The sequence below is a fragment of the Malaclemys terrapin genome, chromosome 13 (assembly GCF_027887155.1).
Source record: "Malaclemys terrapin pileata isolate rMalTer1 chromosome 13, rMalTer1.hap1, whole genome shotgun sequence".
NCBI classification, from domain to species: domain Eukaryota; kingdom Metazoa; phylum Chordata; order Testudines; family Emydidae; genus Malaclemys; species Malaclemys terrapin.
Genome location: NC_071517.1, coordinates 41,986,437 through 41,999,544, shown reverse-complemented (window position 1 = coordinate 41,999,544; position 13,108 = coordinate 41,986,437). Strand labels below are relative to the sequence as shown.

Below are 13,108 nucleotides of genomic sequence, written 5' to 3'. Positions count from 1 at the left end.
CTACCTGTAAAGAACTGAGTCATGTATGCATGGATGGATGATTTGCCCATGTGATGGCTCATGTGACTGGACACCATCTTGTTACTGTTATTTTCCACAGTAAGAACAAGGGGATTCCCTCCACATGATGCAAGATATAAAAGGCCCTGGAAACATCTCCATCTTACCTCTTTCCAGCTCCAGCATCTCTGCTGCTCAAACCTCTGGACTATGCACTTATACTAAGGAGAGCGTTCCAACCAGGGAAGGGAGGTCCTTCTAATGAAGCAGTGACAGCGTGACACCTCCAGAGGAGGGTGCCCTGCTGATGGACTGAGATAATTCCCTGTACAACCAGCAGTAAGCGCCGTGGTGGTGAGTCTGCACCCGGTTACATGAGGGCAGTGTCAGTCCCTGTCACAGCTGCAGGGTGCTGGTACAAGCCCAGAATGCAGTGACAGCTGTCAATTAGCACCTACCTGCGGGACCCCCTCCCCAGGGCTGGGAGCCAGGGCCTGGGTGGGCAGGATCTAGCATCAATCAATCAGATGCAGGGGAATGCACCGGTTGGCTGTGGATGGAGAGGAATGGACCAATTGGTCCACTTCCCAATCAGGGCTTCTTTTTGAGCTGCAGCGTGTTTCCTCTGCAAATTACGGGGACATTTGCTGTTACCGGAAATCCCCACTCAGCAGGTTCAAAAAAGAGGCTCTCTCTGGGAAACCCAGACATAGGATAACCCTGTTTGTTACTGAAATAGGGTGTAGTTCTGAGGAATGCCCACAGACTAACTGCTCAGAGACAACAAAGGACTGACTGTCCGTGTTAGAAAACTCTTATTTGGCCGTCCACCATTAGGAAGAAAGGGGTAAACAAAAAAACTTACAATTCATCTGTAGCATAGTGTGGCACTCACCTGTGCCATGGAGTTCCCTGACCCCATGACCCAGCAAAGACTTTTCCAGTGTAAAGATTCCGAGGATAAGAAGGGGGGGAAAGGGCTCTGGCCACCTCCCCTTCCCCATAAGTTGATCTGTATTAGGTTGACTTATAACCACTCCAGTAATGACTGCGGTAGATGATGTCCCCACAATCCTTCTTGGCTCGGTGGGGCGTGTCCTCACCAGTAGCACTTCCACTGACCTAAGAGGAGTAGTGTGGGGAGCTGAGAGCCCGGTCACTCAACTCCAGCAGCAGTTCTGTCCCAGGAATGTGGCTGCCCTATAAGCTCTGTGTGAACTGCCCCCTTTCTAGTCCCCGTTTCCCGCTGGGCTGCCCTCCTCCACTCCCTCTTCCCCGCAAAGAGCGAGGGAGGCCACCTGGGGCTTCTGCTTCCCCCCAACCCTGCACCGTTCCCCTCCCAGTTTGACACCAGACCATAGATAACTACTCTGAGTGCAGTCTTTAGTTGTGCATCTACCTTACAATAATTTAATCTAGACCAATGAATTCCTCCCTGCTGGTCAGAACTGAGTCTAACCCAGCTGCCCCCTGGTTACTTCCTCCACAATCAGAAAGCCGAACTTGTCCCTGAGGTGTTCCCAGGACTTACTGCAAATTGGGTGCTGTTAGGGGGGCCAGGTGCCCGGTTTTCAACCATGAAGTCCAGTCGAAAAGGGAACCTGACAGTGTCTGGTTAGATCTACTGACTGGATTCCCAAAGTCTAGTTACTGTGCGGGGGAGGCACTGGGTCATCACTCACACCAGACTCTACTCTTCTGGGGCTGCCTCCTACCTGCATAGGGCAGCTGCAGCTCCCAGGTCTGACTCTGCAGACAAGTCCCTACTGACCTGGGTAGGGAGGGTGGGAAGAGAAGTGGAGGGTGGGCAGAGCCTTGGAGGAAGGGGTGGAGTTGGGGCAGGGCCTCATTGAAGAGGCTGGGCAGGGGTGGGACCTTGGGGGGGGGAAGAGGTGGGGCAGGGGAGGTTCCAACACTCCTGCGTGAGTGTCCATTTTTAAAATATTACCAAGTTGGCAACACAAGTCACGAGCTGAGAGGTTGTGAAAAATATTAATAAACACAGATTTACTAGCTAGCAATAAATAAATTATGATTGTCATGTTTATATGTGTAAGGGGATTATGGGCTCCTTACTGAAACTCAATGGGTTGGCCATTAGTGCAAGGAACAGACTGAACTGCCCTGACATGCCAGAGATGCTGTTTGTGGTCCTCCTCCCCCCCCCCCCCCCCAGAGCGGGTGACGTGTTTTCCTTTAATCTTTCCCACTTTTCTCCTTATTTTTTTTTTAAGTTGCTGTTTAATAAATTGTATTTGTTCTGAACTCTGTGCAATGCTCAGGGAAGCACCCCACAATGGAGACACCTGTCCTGAGTGATCATAAAGGATGGGGGGTCGAGCGCCTCAGGAACCCTGGGCCCAGCCTTGGGGTTACAGGGCCAGAGTGGAAGGCAGGAGTGTCCTTGAGGTCATGCAGGCCTCTGGGTAAAGGACTCAGATCCTTTCGCTAGCCAATTCCAGGGGGACTGTGTATAAGCCAGGAATGTTCCCCACAATAGCAGGACTGTTCCCCGGCTTACCCAAGTGCATATGTATTGGTTTGTCCTAAAGTTAAATAAGTATTTTAAGAAAAAGTGTCAGAGCGACCACCAGCGAGAGCTGCTGGCCACACTCTGAGACCACGAAAAATTTGGTTGTGAGAATCCCTGGGCTAGATGCTCACGATGGGCCCTTCTGACCATAGAGCCTGTGAGTGGAACAGGAGCTGGACACAGAGATGCTGCAGCGCGCTGGGTTGATCACTAGGACCCAGGAGCAGCTGGGAGGCGGCTCTGGGGGAGCGATCGCTGGGCTCAGGCCCGGCAGCAGGAAGTGACTCGCAGCCGCTGCGGGGACTCTGGCTCCAGGCTCCTGGCGAGATCCCCGAGCCCCGGCGGCTGGTGCTGGGAGCCCGGAGCCCGGGCTGCAGCCGGGAGAGGGGAATCTCCAGCAGGGCCCTTCCCGCTGCTCCCCAGGAGCCTCTCCCAGGGCAGAGCCCCCAGCCCGGCCAGGCCCCTTCCCGGCCCGGCCCCTGCCCCAGGGGGCCCCGCTCGGAGGGAAGGTGAGAGAGACCCGCCCCCCCCCCGTCACCCCCGGGCTGCAGGGGGAGGAGGATAAAGAGGGGCGGGGGGTGAGGGCAGGCTGGGGGTGGGGGCAGGAGGCGGGTGCTGGGGATGCGGGGGGCAGGCTGGGATGGGGGCGGGGGTGCACTGAAGAGAGGATGGGGCGATGCGGAGGGATCGGGGGGGGATTGTGGGGCTGAGGGGAGCGAGGCTGGAATGGGGAAGATGTGAGTGTGGGGCACAGCGAGGGAAGGGGGATGTGGGGAGGCTGGCGGGGGAAGCGGGGGAGATGCCAAGGCAGCTTCTCCGCCCCATGGGACACGAGGGGGGAGGGGCGGAGAGAAGCTCCGGGTCAAACCGGGTATGGGAGTCCCAGCCCCCTCCCCCGCCGCACACACACACACACACACACATCCTGCTCCCAGTGTGTTATTGTCACACACACTCCGTCCTGGCTCCAGGGTTTTTGTCACCCCAAGGGTGGGGGGGAAGCCTAAGGTTACCATATCTGAACTTTCAAAAAAGAGGGGGGTAGTCCTGCCCCCTAGCCACTCCCTCCCCCTTTCCACCCCCGAGAGCCCCCCCCGAACTCCCAACCCATCCAACCCCCCCACCCCGCTCCCTGTCCTCTGACTGCCCCCCTTCTCCAACTCCCCAGCCCCCTTACCGTGCTGCTCGGCTTAGAGCAGGTGTCTGGCCCCGCCCCGCCCCACCCGAGCGCTGAAGCTGCGGGGGATGGGGGAGCCGGGAAGGGGCCTTGGCTGCCGATGCCGCAATGCGAGCAGCGCTCGGCCGCCCTGTCAGCCGCTTTTCCGTCGATAAATAGTCGACCGGGGGGAAATCCCGGACATTTTTAGATTTTTATAAATCCCCCCCGGACGGCTATTTAAAGAGCGAAAAGCCGGACATGTCCGGGGAAACCCGGACGTATGGTAGCCCTAGGAAAGCAGCTATCGCGATCAGCGGCAGCTCCACCGCGCCGCTTCATTCTTCGGCAGCAATTTGGTGGCAGGTCCTTCCCTCCGGCGGGACTGAAGGAGCCACCGCCAAATTGACACTGAAGAGACGAACGTGCTGCCCCCTTCATTGGCCGCCCCAGGCACCTGCTTCCTTCGCTGCTGCCTGGAGCCGGCCTTGCATAGCCGTGCTGATGGGATCTGTGTGTCTTGAGTGTTGGGGGCTGCTCGGGGCCCTGATCTGATTTCAGGGCAGGATTCAGATCTGAGCCACACGGGTGTGAGACAGGTGGTGTGGATGGGCCAATGGGATCAGCCTCTGCCTGCCTGTCCCTGGGGCTGCTGGGGGAGTCCAGGGCAGCTCATTCTTCAGATGATGCCACCAGAGGGCTCCAGCTATTGCTAAGAGAGAGGGGTTTACAATGCAAAGGGGGGCAATCACCCAACGTGGCCCTTTGATTCTGCTCTTTTTCTAGCATTTGGCTCAGAGATGGTGTTACTGGGAGGGTCTGAAGAGTCTGGGGGGGAATCGGGGTGTGACATGGACTGAAGCCCCTCCTGTAACCTCCCCCATCGCCCCGACAGGCTGAGGAATCACATCCACGTTTAGCTCCAGATCGGCCCATCTTCCAGGAGACAGGGAAGGGAAATGGTTGTGATGGATCCAGCTCGGGTCTGGGATTTTCAGGGAGCTGGTGGGCAGGGGCAGGGAGGAGTCAGGGTGTGATAAACCTACTGATTTTCTGAGTAGGTGGCGGGGGAGGCGAGAGGGGACATTCCCCCATTTCTAAAACAGGATACAACCCCCTCGGCAGGGCTGGGAACATTTTCCAGGCTCCCAGTGCTGGAGTCTGACCCTACTAGCCAGAGGCTGCTGCGAAATATGAAGGGAAGCTTTTGGGATTCCTGTTTCTGTCCCCAGCTCAGAGCTCTGCTTCCCGCATCAGCCTCTGCCTGGCAGGTGTGTGGGAAATGAGAAGACCCTGCCCTGCTCTGTGTCTTCGGGGGGGACAAGGAGCTCTCAAATTCTCCCCACCCGCTAAATCCTCCTGGCTCCTCTACGCATGGTGGCGGTGGGATTCTGTTACTCTGGTGCTCCCAGAGCTTCCATTTCTTTATCCTTCCTCCCGTGCGACTAGTGGGATTGTGGCTGGGGCAGCAGGTGCTGAGTGCGGGACTCTTCGTGTTTCAGATGCCGGTGACCTTCGAGGAGGTGGCTGTGTATTTCACCCAGGAGCAAGGGGCTCTGCTGGACCCCGGTCAGAGAGCCCTCTACAGGGACGTCATGCAGGAGAACTACGAGACAGTGACCTCGCTGGGTAAGGGATTCCCATCCCCTCGGTTATTGGAAGTCGTGGGGTCTGCGTGTCTGAAACTGGTCAGTTTGTTCCCTGGTCAGTTAGATTAGAGGCAAATGAGTTCCATGATGCACAGCTGCCATGTGAGAGAGACTTACATCTCCTTGCCCTCTCCAGTGAGACACGGTGTCAAAACTTAATGGACATGTTAGCTCATCCCCACCCCTCTAGCTTTCAAAGGGGCATAAATCCAGCATTGTCCTGTCTGTGTTGTTTCTTGGCTGCAGAAAAAATCCCTGTTTGCCTCCCTCCTTGGGAATAGCTCCAGCCATGGGGAGGGCTCTGGGCTCTGCAGGTTTAGAAAGAGGCAGGGTTTTAAGTGTAGAGCTGTGCGTGAGTCAGCAAGGCCCCCAGAGCGCACAGATCCTGGGAACGCCTAGAGAAGGTGTAGTAATAATTCAACTCACCTCCCCAGACAACTTCCTCTTCGCAAGGGGGCTCAGTGGCCATTTTCCCGTCCTCTTGGATTCCACGTTCCTCCAGCAGAGCACGGGGAAACGTTCCACTCATGGAATGTCCTTGGTGACAAATACTCCACCAATGCTCCATGCACCCTGATCTGGTCTGATTTCCCCCTCTGCACAGGATTTCCCATTTCCAAACCTGAAGTGATCTCCCAGCTGGAACGAGGGGAAGAGCCGTGGGTGCCCGATCTCCAGGCCTGCGAGGAAAGAGAGATCCCGAGAGGCGCCCGCCCAGGTGAGAACTGATACAGAAACCATCCAGGGAATAAAGGGAAAAGTTGAGAATCCCAAAATATGGTGTGAGTGACGCCCTCAGTTCTTCCTTATCTCAGCCAGGACAGGGCTGCAGTCAGCAGATATCGCTCACGAATTTCCACCCATACTGTTAGCTGCAGGACTTTCCTTTCCAATTTTCCTTCCCTGTGAGTGTTTGGGTGAGAAGTGGAGGCAGAATCCAATTGCTCAGTCTTTGTGTCGGGTTTTCCCTCAGTGCTATTCCTCTTTCTCTCCAGCACAATGACTCCTGTTTGGATTGTGTCTCTCCCAGCAGGTGCTGAGCGACGGAGTGAGAATGAGGAGGGGAATCATCATGAGGAAGTTCTCAGTGGAGTGGAACCACAGGGGACATTTGTGGGAAGAACTGAAGGGAATTTTTCCCAGTGCTGGGAACAGGGAGAAGCCTGGGGAAATTGGCACGTGTCAGAGAAGCTGCTGGATAACCACCCAGGGAAGAAAGTGGACGAATCTATTAACGATGAGGGAGGAGACAAGGATCCCAGAGTGAAGCAGACAAATCCCAAGGAAGAGACACCCAGGGACTGCCTGCAGTGTGGGAAAAGATTAATTCTAAGATCACAACTTGTGACACCTCAGACAATCCATACTGGAAAGAAACGCTGTCAATGCTTGGACTGTGGGGAAAGCTTCAATAACTGCTCAGACCTTAATAACCATGGGAGTAGCCACACTGGAGAGAAGCCCATTCAATGCCTCGAGTGCGGGAAATGTTTCAGTTCTAAGTCAGCACGAATTTCACATCAGGCAATCCACACAGGAGAGAGATCCCATAAGTGCTTAGACTGTGGGAAAAGTTTCACACGCAAGTCAGATCTTACTAATCATCAGGCAATCCACACAGGAGAGAGACCCCATAACTGCTTCGACTGTGGGAAAACATTTATAATGAGGTCAGTGCTTCTTAAACATCTGGCAATCCACACAGGACAGAGACCCCACAAGTGCTTGGAATGTGGGAAAAGTTTCATACGGAGGTCAAACCTTGTTAATCATCAGGCAATCCACACAGCAGAGAGACCTCACAAGTGCTTGGGCTGTGGGAAAAGTTTCAGACACAGGTCAAACCTTCTTAATCATCAGGCAATCCATACAGGAGAGAGACCCCATATGTGCTTGGACTGTGGGAAAAGTTTTATACGGAGGTCAGACCTTGTTAGACATCAGGCAATCCACACAGGAGAGAGACCCCATAAGTGCTTGGACTGTGGAAAAAGTTTCATACGGAGATCAGACCTTGTTTCACATCAGGCAGTCCACAAAGGAGAGAGACCCCATAAGTGCTTTGACTGTGGGAAAAGTTTCACATGGAAATCAGCCCTGTTTAAACATCAGAGAATCCACACAGGATCTAAACTTCTTTGATACGTGACAAGAAAGGGTTAAGCAGCTTGCATGTAATTGACTCATATCAGGGCTTGTTACACGTCAGGCAAGCCACACAGGAGAGAGACTTAATAAATGCTTGGTATGTGGGAAAAGGTTCAGTTACAGCAGAAAACTTAATAACCATCGAAGAATCCACACAGAAGAGAGACCCTATAAATGCCTGCACTGCAGGTATGGTTTCCATTGGAAGTCAGCCCTTAATAATAAAAGGAGGAGTCTGGTGGCAGATTTATTTGGGCATAACCTTTCGTGGGTAAAAAAAAACCACTTCTTCAGATGCATGGAATGAAAATTACAGATACAGACATAAATATATTGGCACATGAAGAGAAGGGAGTTACCTCACAAGTGGAGAACCAGTGTTGACAAGACCAATTCAGTTAGGGTGGATGTGGTCCACTCCCAATATTTGATGAGGAGGGGTCAATACCAAGAAAGGGAAAATTGCTTCTGTAGTGAGCCAACCACTCCCAGTCCCTATTGAGGCCCAAATTGATGGTGTTAAGTTTGCAAATGAATTGTAGCGCTGCAGTTTCTCTTTGAAGTCTGTTTCTGAAGTTTTTTGGTTGAAGGATGGCTACTTTTAAATCTGTTATTGAATGTCCAGGGAGATTGAAGTGTTCTCCTACTGGCTTTTGTATGTTACCATTCCTGATGTCAGATTTTCATCCATTTATTCTTTTACGTAGGACTGTCTGGTATGGCCAGTGTACATGGCAGAAGGGCATAACATTAGTAGATGTGCACGTGAATGTGCCCCTGATGGTGAGGCTGATATGGTTGGGTCCTGTGATGGTGTCACTAGAGTAGATATGGGGACAGAGTTGGCAACGGGGTTTGCTGCAGGAATTGGTTCCTGGGTTAGTGTTTCTGTGGTGTGGTGTGTAGTTGCTGGTGAGTATTTGCTTCAGATTGGGGGCTGTCTGTAAGCGAGGACTGACCTGCCTCCGAAGGTCTGTGAGAATGAGGGATCGTTTTCCAGGATATGTTGTAGATCGTTGATGATGCACTGGAGAGGTTTTAGCTGGGGGCTGTACCTGATGGCCAGTGGTGTTCTGTTATTTTCCTTGTTGGGCCTGTCCTGTAGTAGGTGACTTCTGGGTACCCGTGTTGCTCTGTCAATCTGTTTCCTCACTTCCCTGGGTGGGCACTGTAGTTTTAAGAATGCTTGATAAAGATCTTGTAGGTGTTTGTCTCTGTCTGAGGGATTGGAGCAAATGCAGTTGTATCTCAGGGCTTGGCTATAGGCAATGGATAATGTGATGTGTCCTAGATGGAAGCTGGAGGCATGTAGGTAAGTATAGCGGTCAGTAAGTTTCCGGTATAGAGTGGTGTTTATGTGACCATCACTTATTTGCACTGTAGTGTCCAGGAAGTGGATCTCTTGTGTGGACTGGTCCAGGCTGAGGTCGATGGTGGGGTGGAAATTGTTGAAATCCTGGTGGAATTCTTCAAGGGCCTCCTTCCCATGGGTCCATATGATGAAGATGTCATCAATGTAGCGCAAGTAGAGGAGGGGGCACTAGGGGACGAGAGCCGAGGAAGCGTTGTTCTAAGTCAGCCATAAAATGTTGGCATACTGTGGGGCCATGCGGGTACCCATAGCAGTGCCACTGACTTGAAGGTATAAGTTGTCCCCAAATCTGAAGTGGTTGTGGGCGAGGACAAAGTCACAAAGCTCAGCCACCAGGTGTGCTGTGGCCTCATCAGGGATAATGTTCGTGAGAGCTTGTAGCCCATCCTCGTGTGGAATATTGTTGTAGGGAGCTTCTACATCCATAGTGGCTAAGGTGGTGTTTTCAGGAAGATTGCCAATGCATTGTAGTTTCCTCAGGAAGTCAGTGGTGTCTCGAAGATAGCTGGGAGTGCTGCTAGCATAGGGTCTGAGGAGAGAGTCCACGTAGCCAGATAATCCTGCTGTAAAAGTGCCGATGTCTGGGATGATGGGGCGTCCAGGGTTTCCAGGTTTATGGATCTTGGGTAGCAGATAGAATACCCCTGGTCGGGGCTCTAGGGGTGTGTCTGCGTAGATTTGTTCCCGTGCTATAGCAGGGAGTTTCTTGAGCAGTTGGTGTAGTTTCTTTTGGTATGTCTCAGTGGGATCGGAGGATAGTGGCCTGTAGAAAGTGGTGTTGGAGAGTTGCTTGGCAGCCTCCTGTTCATAATCCGACCTCTTCATGATGACTGCAGCACCTCCTTTGTCAGCCCCTTTGATTAGAATGTCAGGCTTGTTTCTGAGGCCGTGGAAGGCGTTGCGTTCTGTGCGGCTGAGGTTATGGGGCAAGTGATGCTGTTTGTTCACAATCTCAGCCTGTGCACGTCTGTGGAAGCACTCTGTGTAGAAGTCCAGTCTGTCATTTCAATCGTCTGGAGGAGTCCACGCAGAATTCTTCTTCTTATAGTGTTGATAGGAGGGTTCCTTTGGGTCAGTGCGCTGTTCAGTGGTGTGTTGAAAATATTCCTTGATTCAGAGACGACGAAAGTAGGCTTCCAGATCACCACGTGTGCGGGAGGGGAGGGGGCAGAAAGGCCATATGGGCCAGGCCTCACCTTCACTCTAAACACCTGTACCCATCCCCCATCTTCCACCAGCTCCTTGGCTGGACTCCACCACTTACCTGGAACTTTTCACTGCAGGGTGAGTGTCCCGGAGTGGGGTGGTGGTGGTGGGGGCTGGTAACTCCTCCCCTGCCCGAATCCCGCAGGGCGCTGGGTTCTGGGAGATCAGAGGTTAAGGGACCAGGGCGATGGGTTCTGGGGAGGTCACTGGGGATTGAATGGCTGAGGCTGGCTGAGCTTGAAATCAGCAGGAGCTGGGTACTGGGTATTGAGTGTTTGGGGATGATGGGATCAGAGGCGAGGGAGAGCACAGGGGTAGAGAGGTGCTGCCTCTCCTCACTCAGCCTCTCTGCCCCTTCCCCCCTCTGCATTCAGACAGCGCCACTGAGAGGGGCTGATTCCCACAGGACCTTTTGTCAGAGGCCTGGAGATCCCACCTCTGCCTCCGTAGCATCAGCCTCTGAAGTTCTGGCTACGCTAGGAGGTGTGGTCGGGATTAGCCAGCAGATCTCTGTGACCCTCCACCAGATTTCCTAGTGTAAACTCACTCTGAGCAACTTATGTGTTCTGACCAGTGTTGCCTCATTTTTTACATCCATGTGCGGCATGAATTTGGTTCTATGCACCAATATGTGACACATCATCTCCATATTGGTGCACAGAACATAATTCATGTGGTGTGGGTGGGGCCAAGGGATTCGGAGTGTGGGAGGGGGCTCAGGGCTGGGACAGAAGGATGGGGTGTGGGAAGGTGAGGGCTCTGGCTAGGCGTGTGGGGTGGGGCTGGGGATGAGGGGTTTGGGGTGCAGACTGCAGTGGGGAGAGGACTCCCCCCAGCCCTCTCTCACCGCAGCAACTTGGGGCCAGGTGAGAGGCAACTCTCCCCAGCCGCGGCGGCTCCAGTGGTCCTGAGTTGGACTGAGGGAGGGGTTCCTCTCCCCAGCAGTTCTGGTGGATCTAGGCCAAACCTGGGGAGGGGATCCTCTCCCTGCCTGCCTCCATGGTCCTCGATAGCTTGCAGTGCAGTTGTGTAACCTGCAGGGAACAGTTTCTGATCCCCGACCTCCCGTTAGCAGAGTGATTGCTAGTCCCTGAGTTCCCCCTTCAGGGCCAGATTGTCTCATTCCCAGATAGTCTCACATTACACCAGGCTGTGCTGAAAAGCATTTAGTGTTTGTACATTTTATCCCTTATGCACCAGAATTAACTAAATGCTAAAATAGTGGGGAGCAGGGACAGTAAAATGTGAAGTTTTAGCTTTTGTGCTGTTTCAGGGCGATGGGGTGAGTGCGAGAGATTCCCTCCTTCCCCTGTCACTGTCACTCTCCACACAGCAGCCTCTGTCCTAGCCATGGAAAGTTTAACCTGTCTCCGTTCTACCCCTCCATCTTCCAAGGTGTCACTTACCACCGTGTCCCCGGCTCTCCATGCTTAGGGGTCACAGCTTTGATGTCTATGATCTTAAGTCAGACTCCTGAGTGCTGGAGAAGGAAGTGTCACAGACCTGGGAGTGGGCAGGGAAATCTCAATGAACTTCAAAGCACAGTTTGACCTTCAGATCTTATAGCCCTGTTTCCATCTATTGGTAAAGTTTCTTCCTGGCTTTTTCTAGGTTTAGTCCAGATCATTTGTAGATGGGAAGGTTTTTTTGTCTTCCTTTCTCTTTCTTTTATGATGATGATGCTAAAACTTTTGTAACTCATACAGCCGAATAATGAGGCGAGAAGTGAAGCCGGTTTAGCCACTTCAGAAGAAAATGGGTAAATTTCTTTTCCTGATTTTGAGTCCTAAAGGATTCTCTGAGATTTCACTTTATGAATGTGAAATCATGTTATAGCCTGTCCTGAACTGTGGATTTCTCTTTCTTTGTGAAGGCCGAGAGGTCACGTACTTTGATATTAATTTAGTTTGACAGGATGCGTCACAGATTTATTGAGGATTTCAAGAGAAAAATGGTTATTTTCCAGAATCGTCCTTTTTAAAATTTTATTTTATGTTAATGTTTATCTGACTCTTTGTGGTGAGATTTTTGTGTGTGGTTTGAACGATGACAGTGATCAGTATCTCTCAGCATGAACACTGATGGTGAGAGCTAGATTGAGACTCCGAGAGGCAGAATCTGAAACGGAAATGAAGTTATTGCATGATCCCTGCAGTGATGTGTGATATCGTTGGTGGGGGGGAGGTGAAGGGGAACAGACCTGGGAAACCGCTGGGTTTGCTCTTCAGCCCCAGATGGCTGAGGCTGAGAACTGTGAACTTGGTGCACCAGTTCCAGAGAGCAACTAGACTTGGCCTGTGTAGTGTGAAGCTGGACCTGAACTCTAAAGGCCCATGAACGACACCCCAAGAGAAAGGATGTGAGGAGGGGGCAGCGTCTCCCTATTGCTAAGATGCTGCGGTTCGGCAGAGTGAAAAAGGGAGACGGAGATGTTAGGAGACCTGGGCAGCCCTGAAGCCAGGCCAGTCCCCATCACTGAAGCCAGACGGAGATGAGGAATCTTACAGCCCCGCCTGTCATGCCCTCCCCATGTACTGCCGTGTCTTGTGTTGGGATGACAGAGTTTCTTTGCCCCACTTGCCCCACACTGCATCCCTCTTGTGACTAATCCCCGTGCCCCATGTTCACCACTTGTGTATGGTTATGATATATTGTGTGCAAAGTGTGCCTGGTGAGGGATCATTGGAAAACTAATGATCTGCTGAATATTGTGCCATTGAAATACCTGTAACACCAGTGCATGTAGAATGGTGAGTTTTTAATGTATGTTTGTTGCTAGGCTGACCATATTCCAGGTGCCCCAAAACAGGACACTGATGGGGGGTGGGAGCTGGCGGGGGGTGTAGAGTGAGGGGTTCTGGAGGGGGTGCGGTGGGGGTACTCATGAGGTGAGGGCAGTGTCGGCCGCTGTCATTGTGGCAGGGCAATGGCAACAGCTATCAGTCAGCTCCGACCTGCGGGACCTGGGAGCCCAGGCCTGGGTAGGTGCGATCCGGCAGTAATCAATCAGCTATGGATGCAGGGCAATTGGCTAGTTGGGAAGG

The 13,108-nt window shown here is 52.6% G+C and overlaps 1 protein-coding gene across 1 annotated transcript; it reads left to right on the top strand.

The window, feature by feature from the left end:
* Window positions 1-6,337: 6,337 nt before the first annotated feature.
* LOC128847388 (gastrula zinc finger protein XlCGF8.2DB-like) lies at window positions 6,338-8,121 on the top strand. Its single transcript, XM_054046779.1, has 2 exons — window positions 6,338-6,346; window positions 6,494-8,121. The coding sequence occupies exons 1-2, from the start codon at window positions 6,338-6,340 to the stop codon at window positions 7,478-7,480; spliced, it is 996 nt and encodes a 331-aa protein (XP_053902754.1). The 3' UTR covers window positions 7,481-8,121.
* Window positions 8,122-13,108: the final 4,987 nt, after the last annotated feature.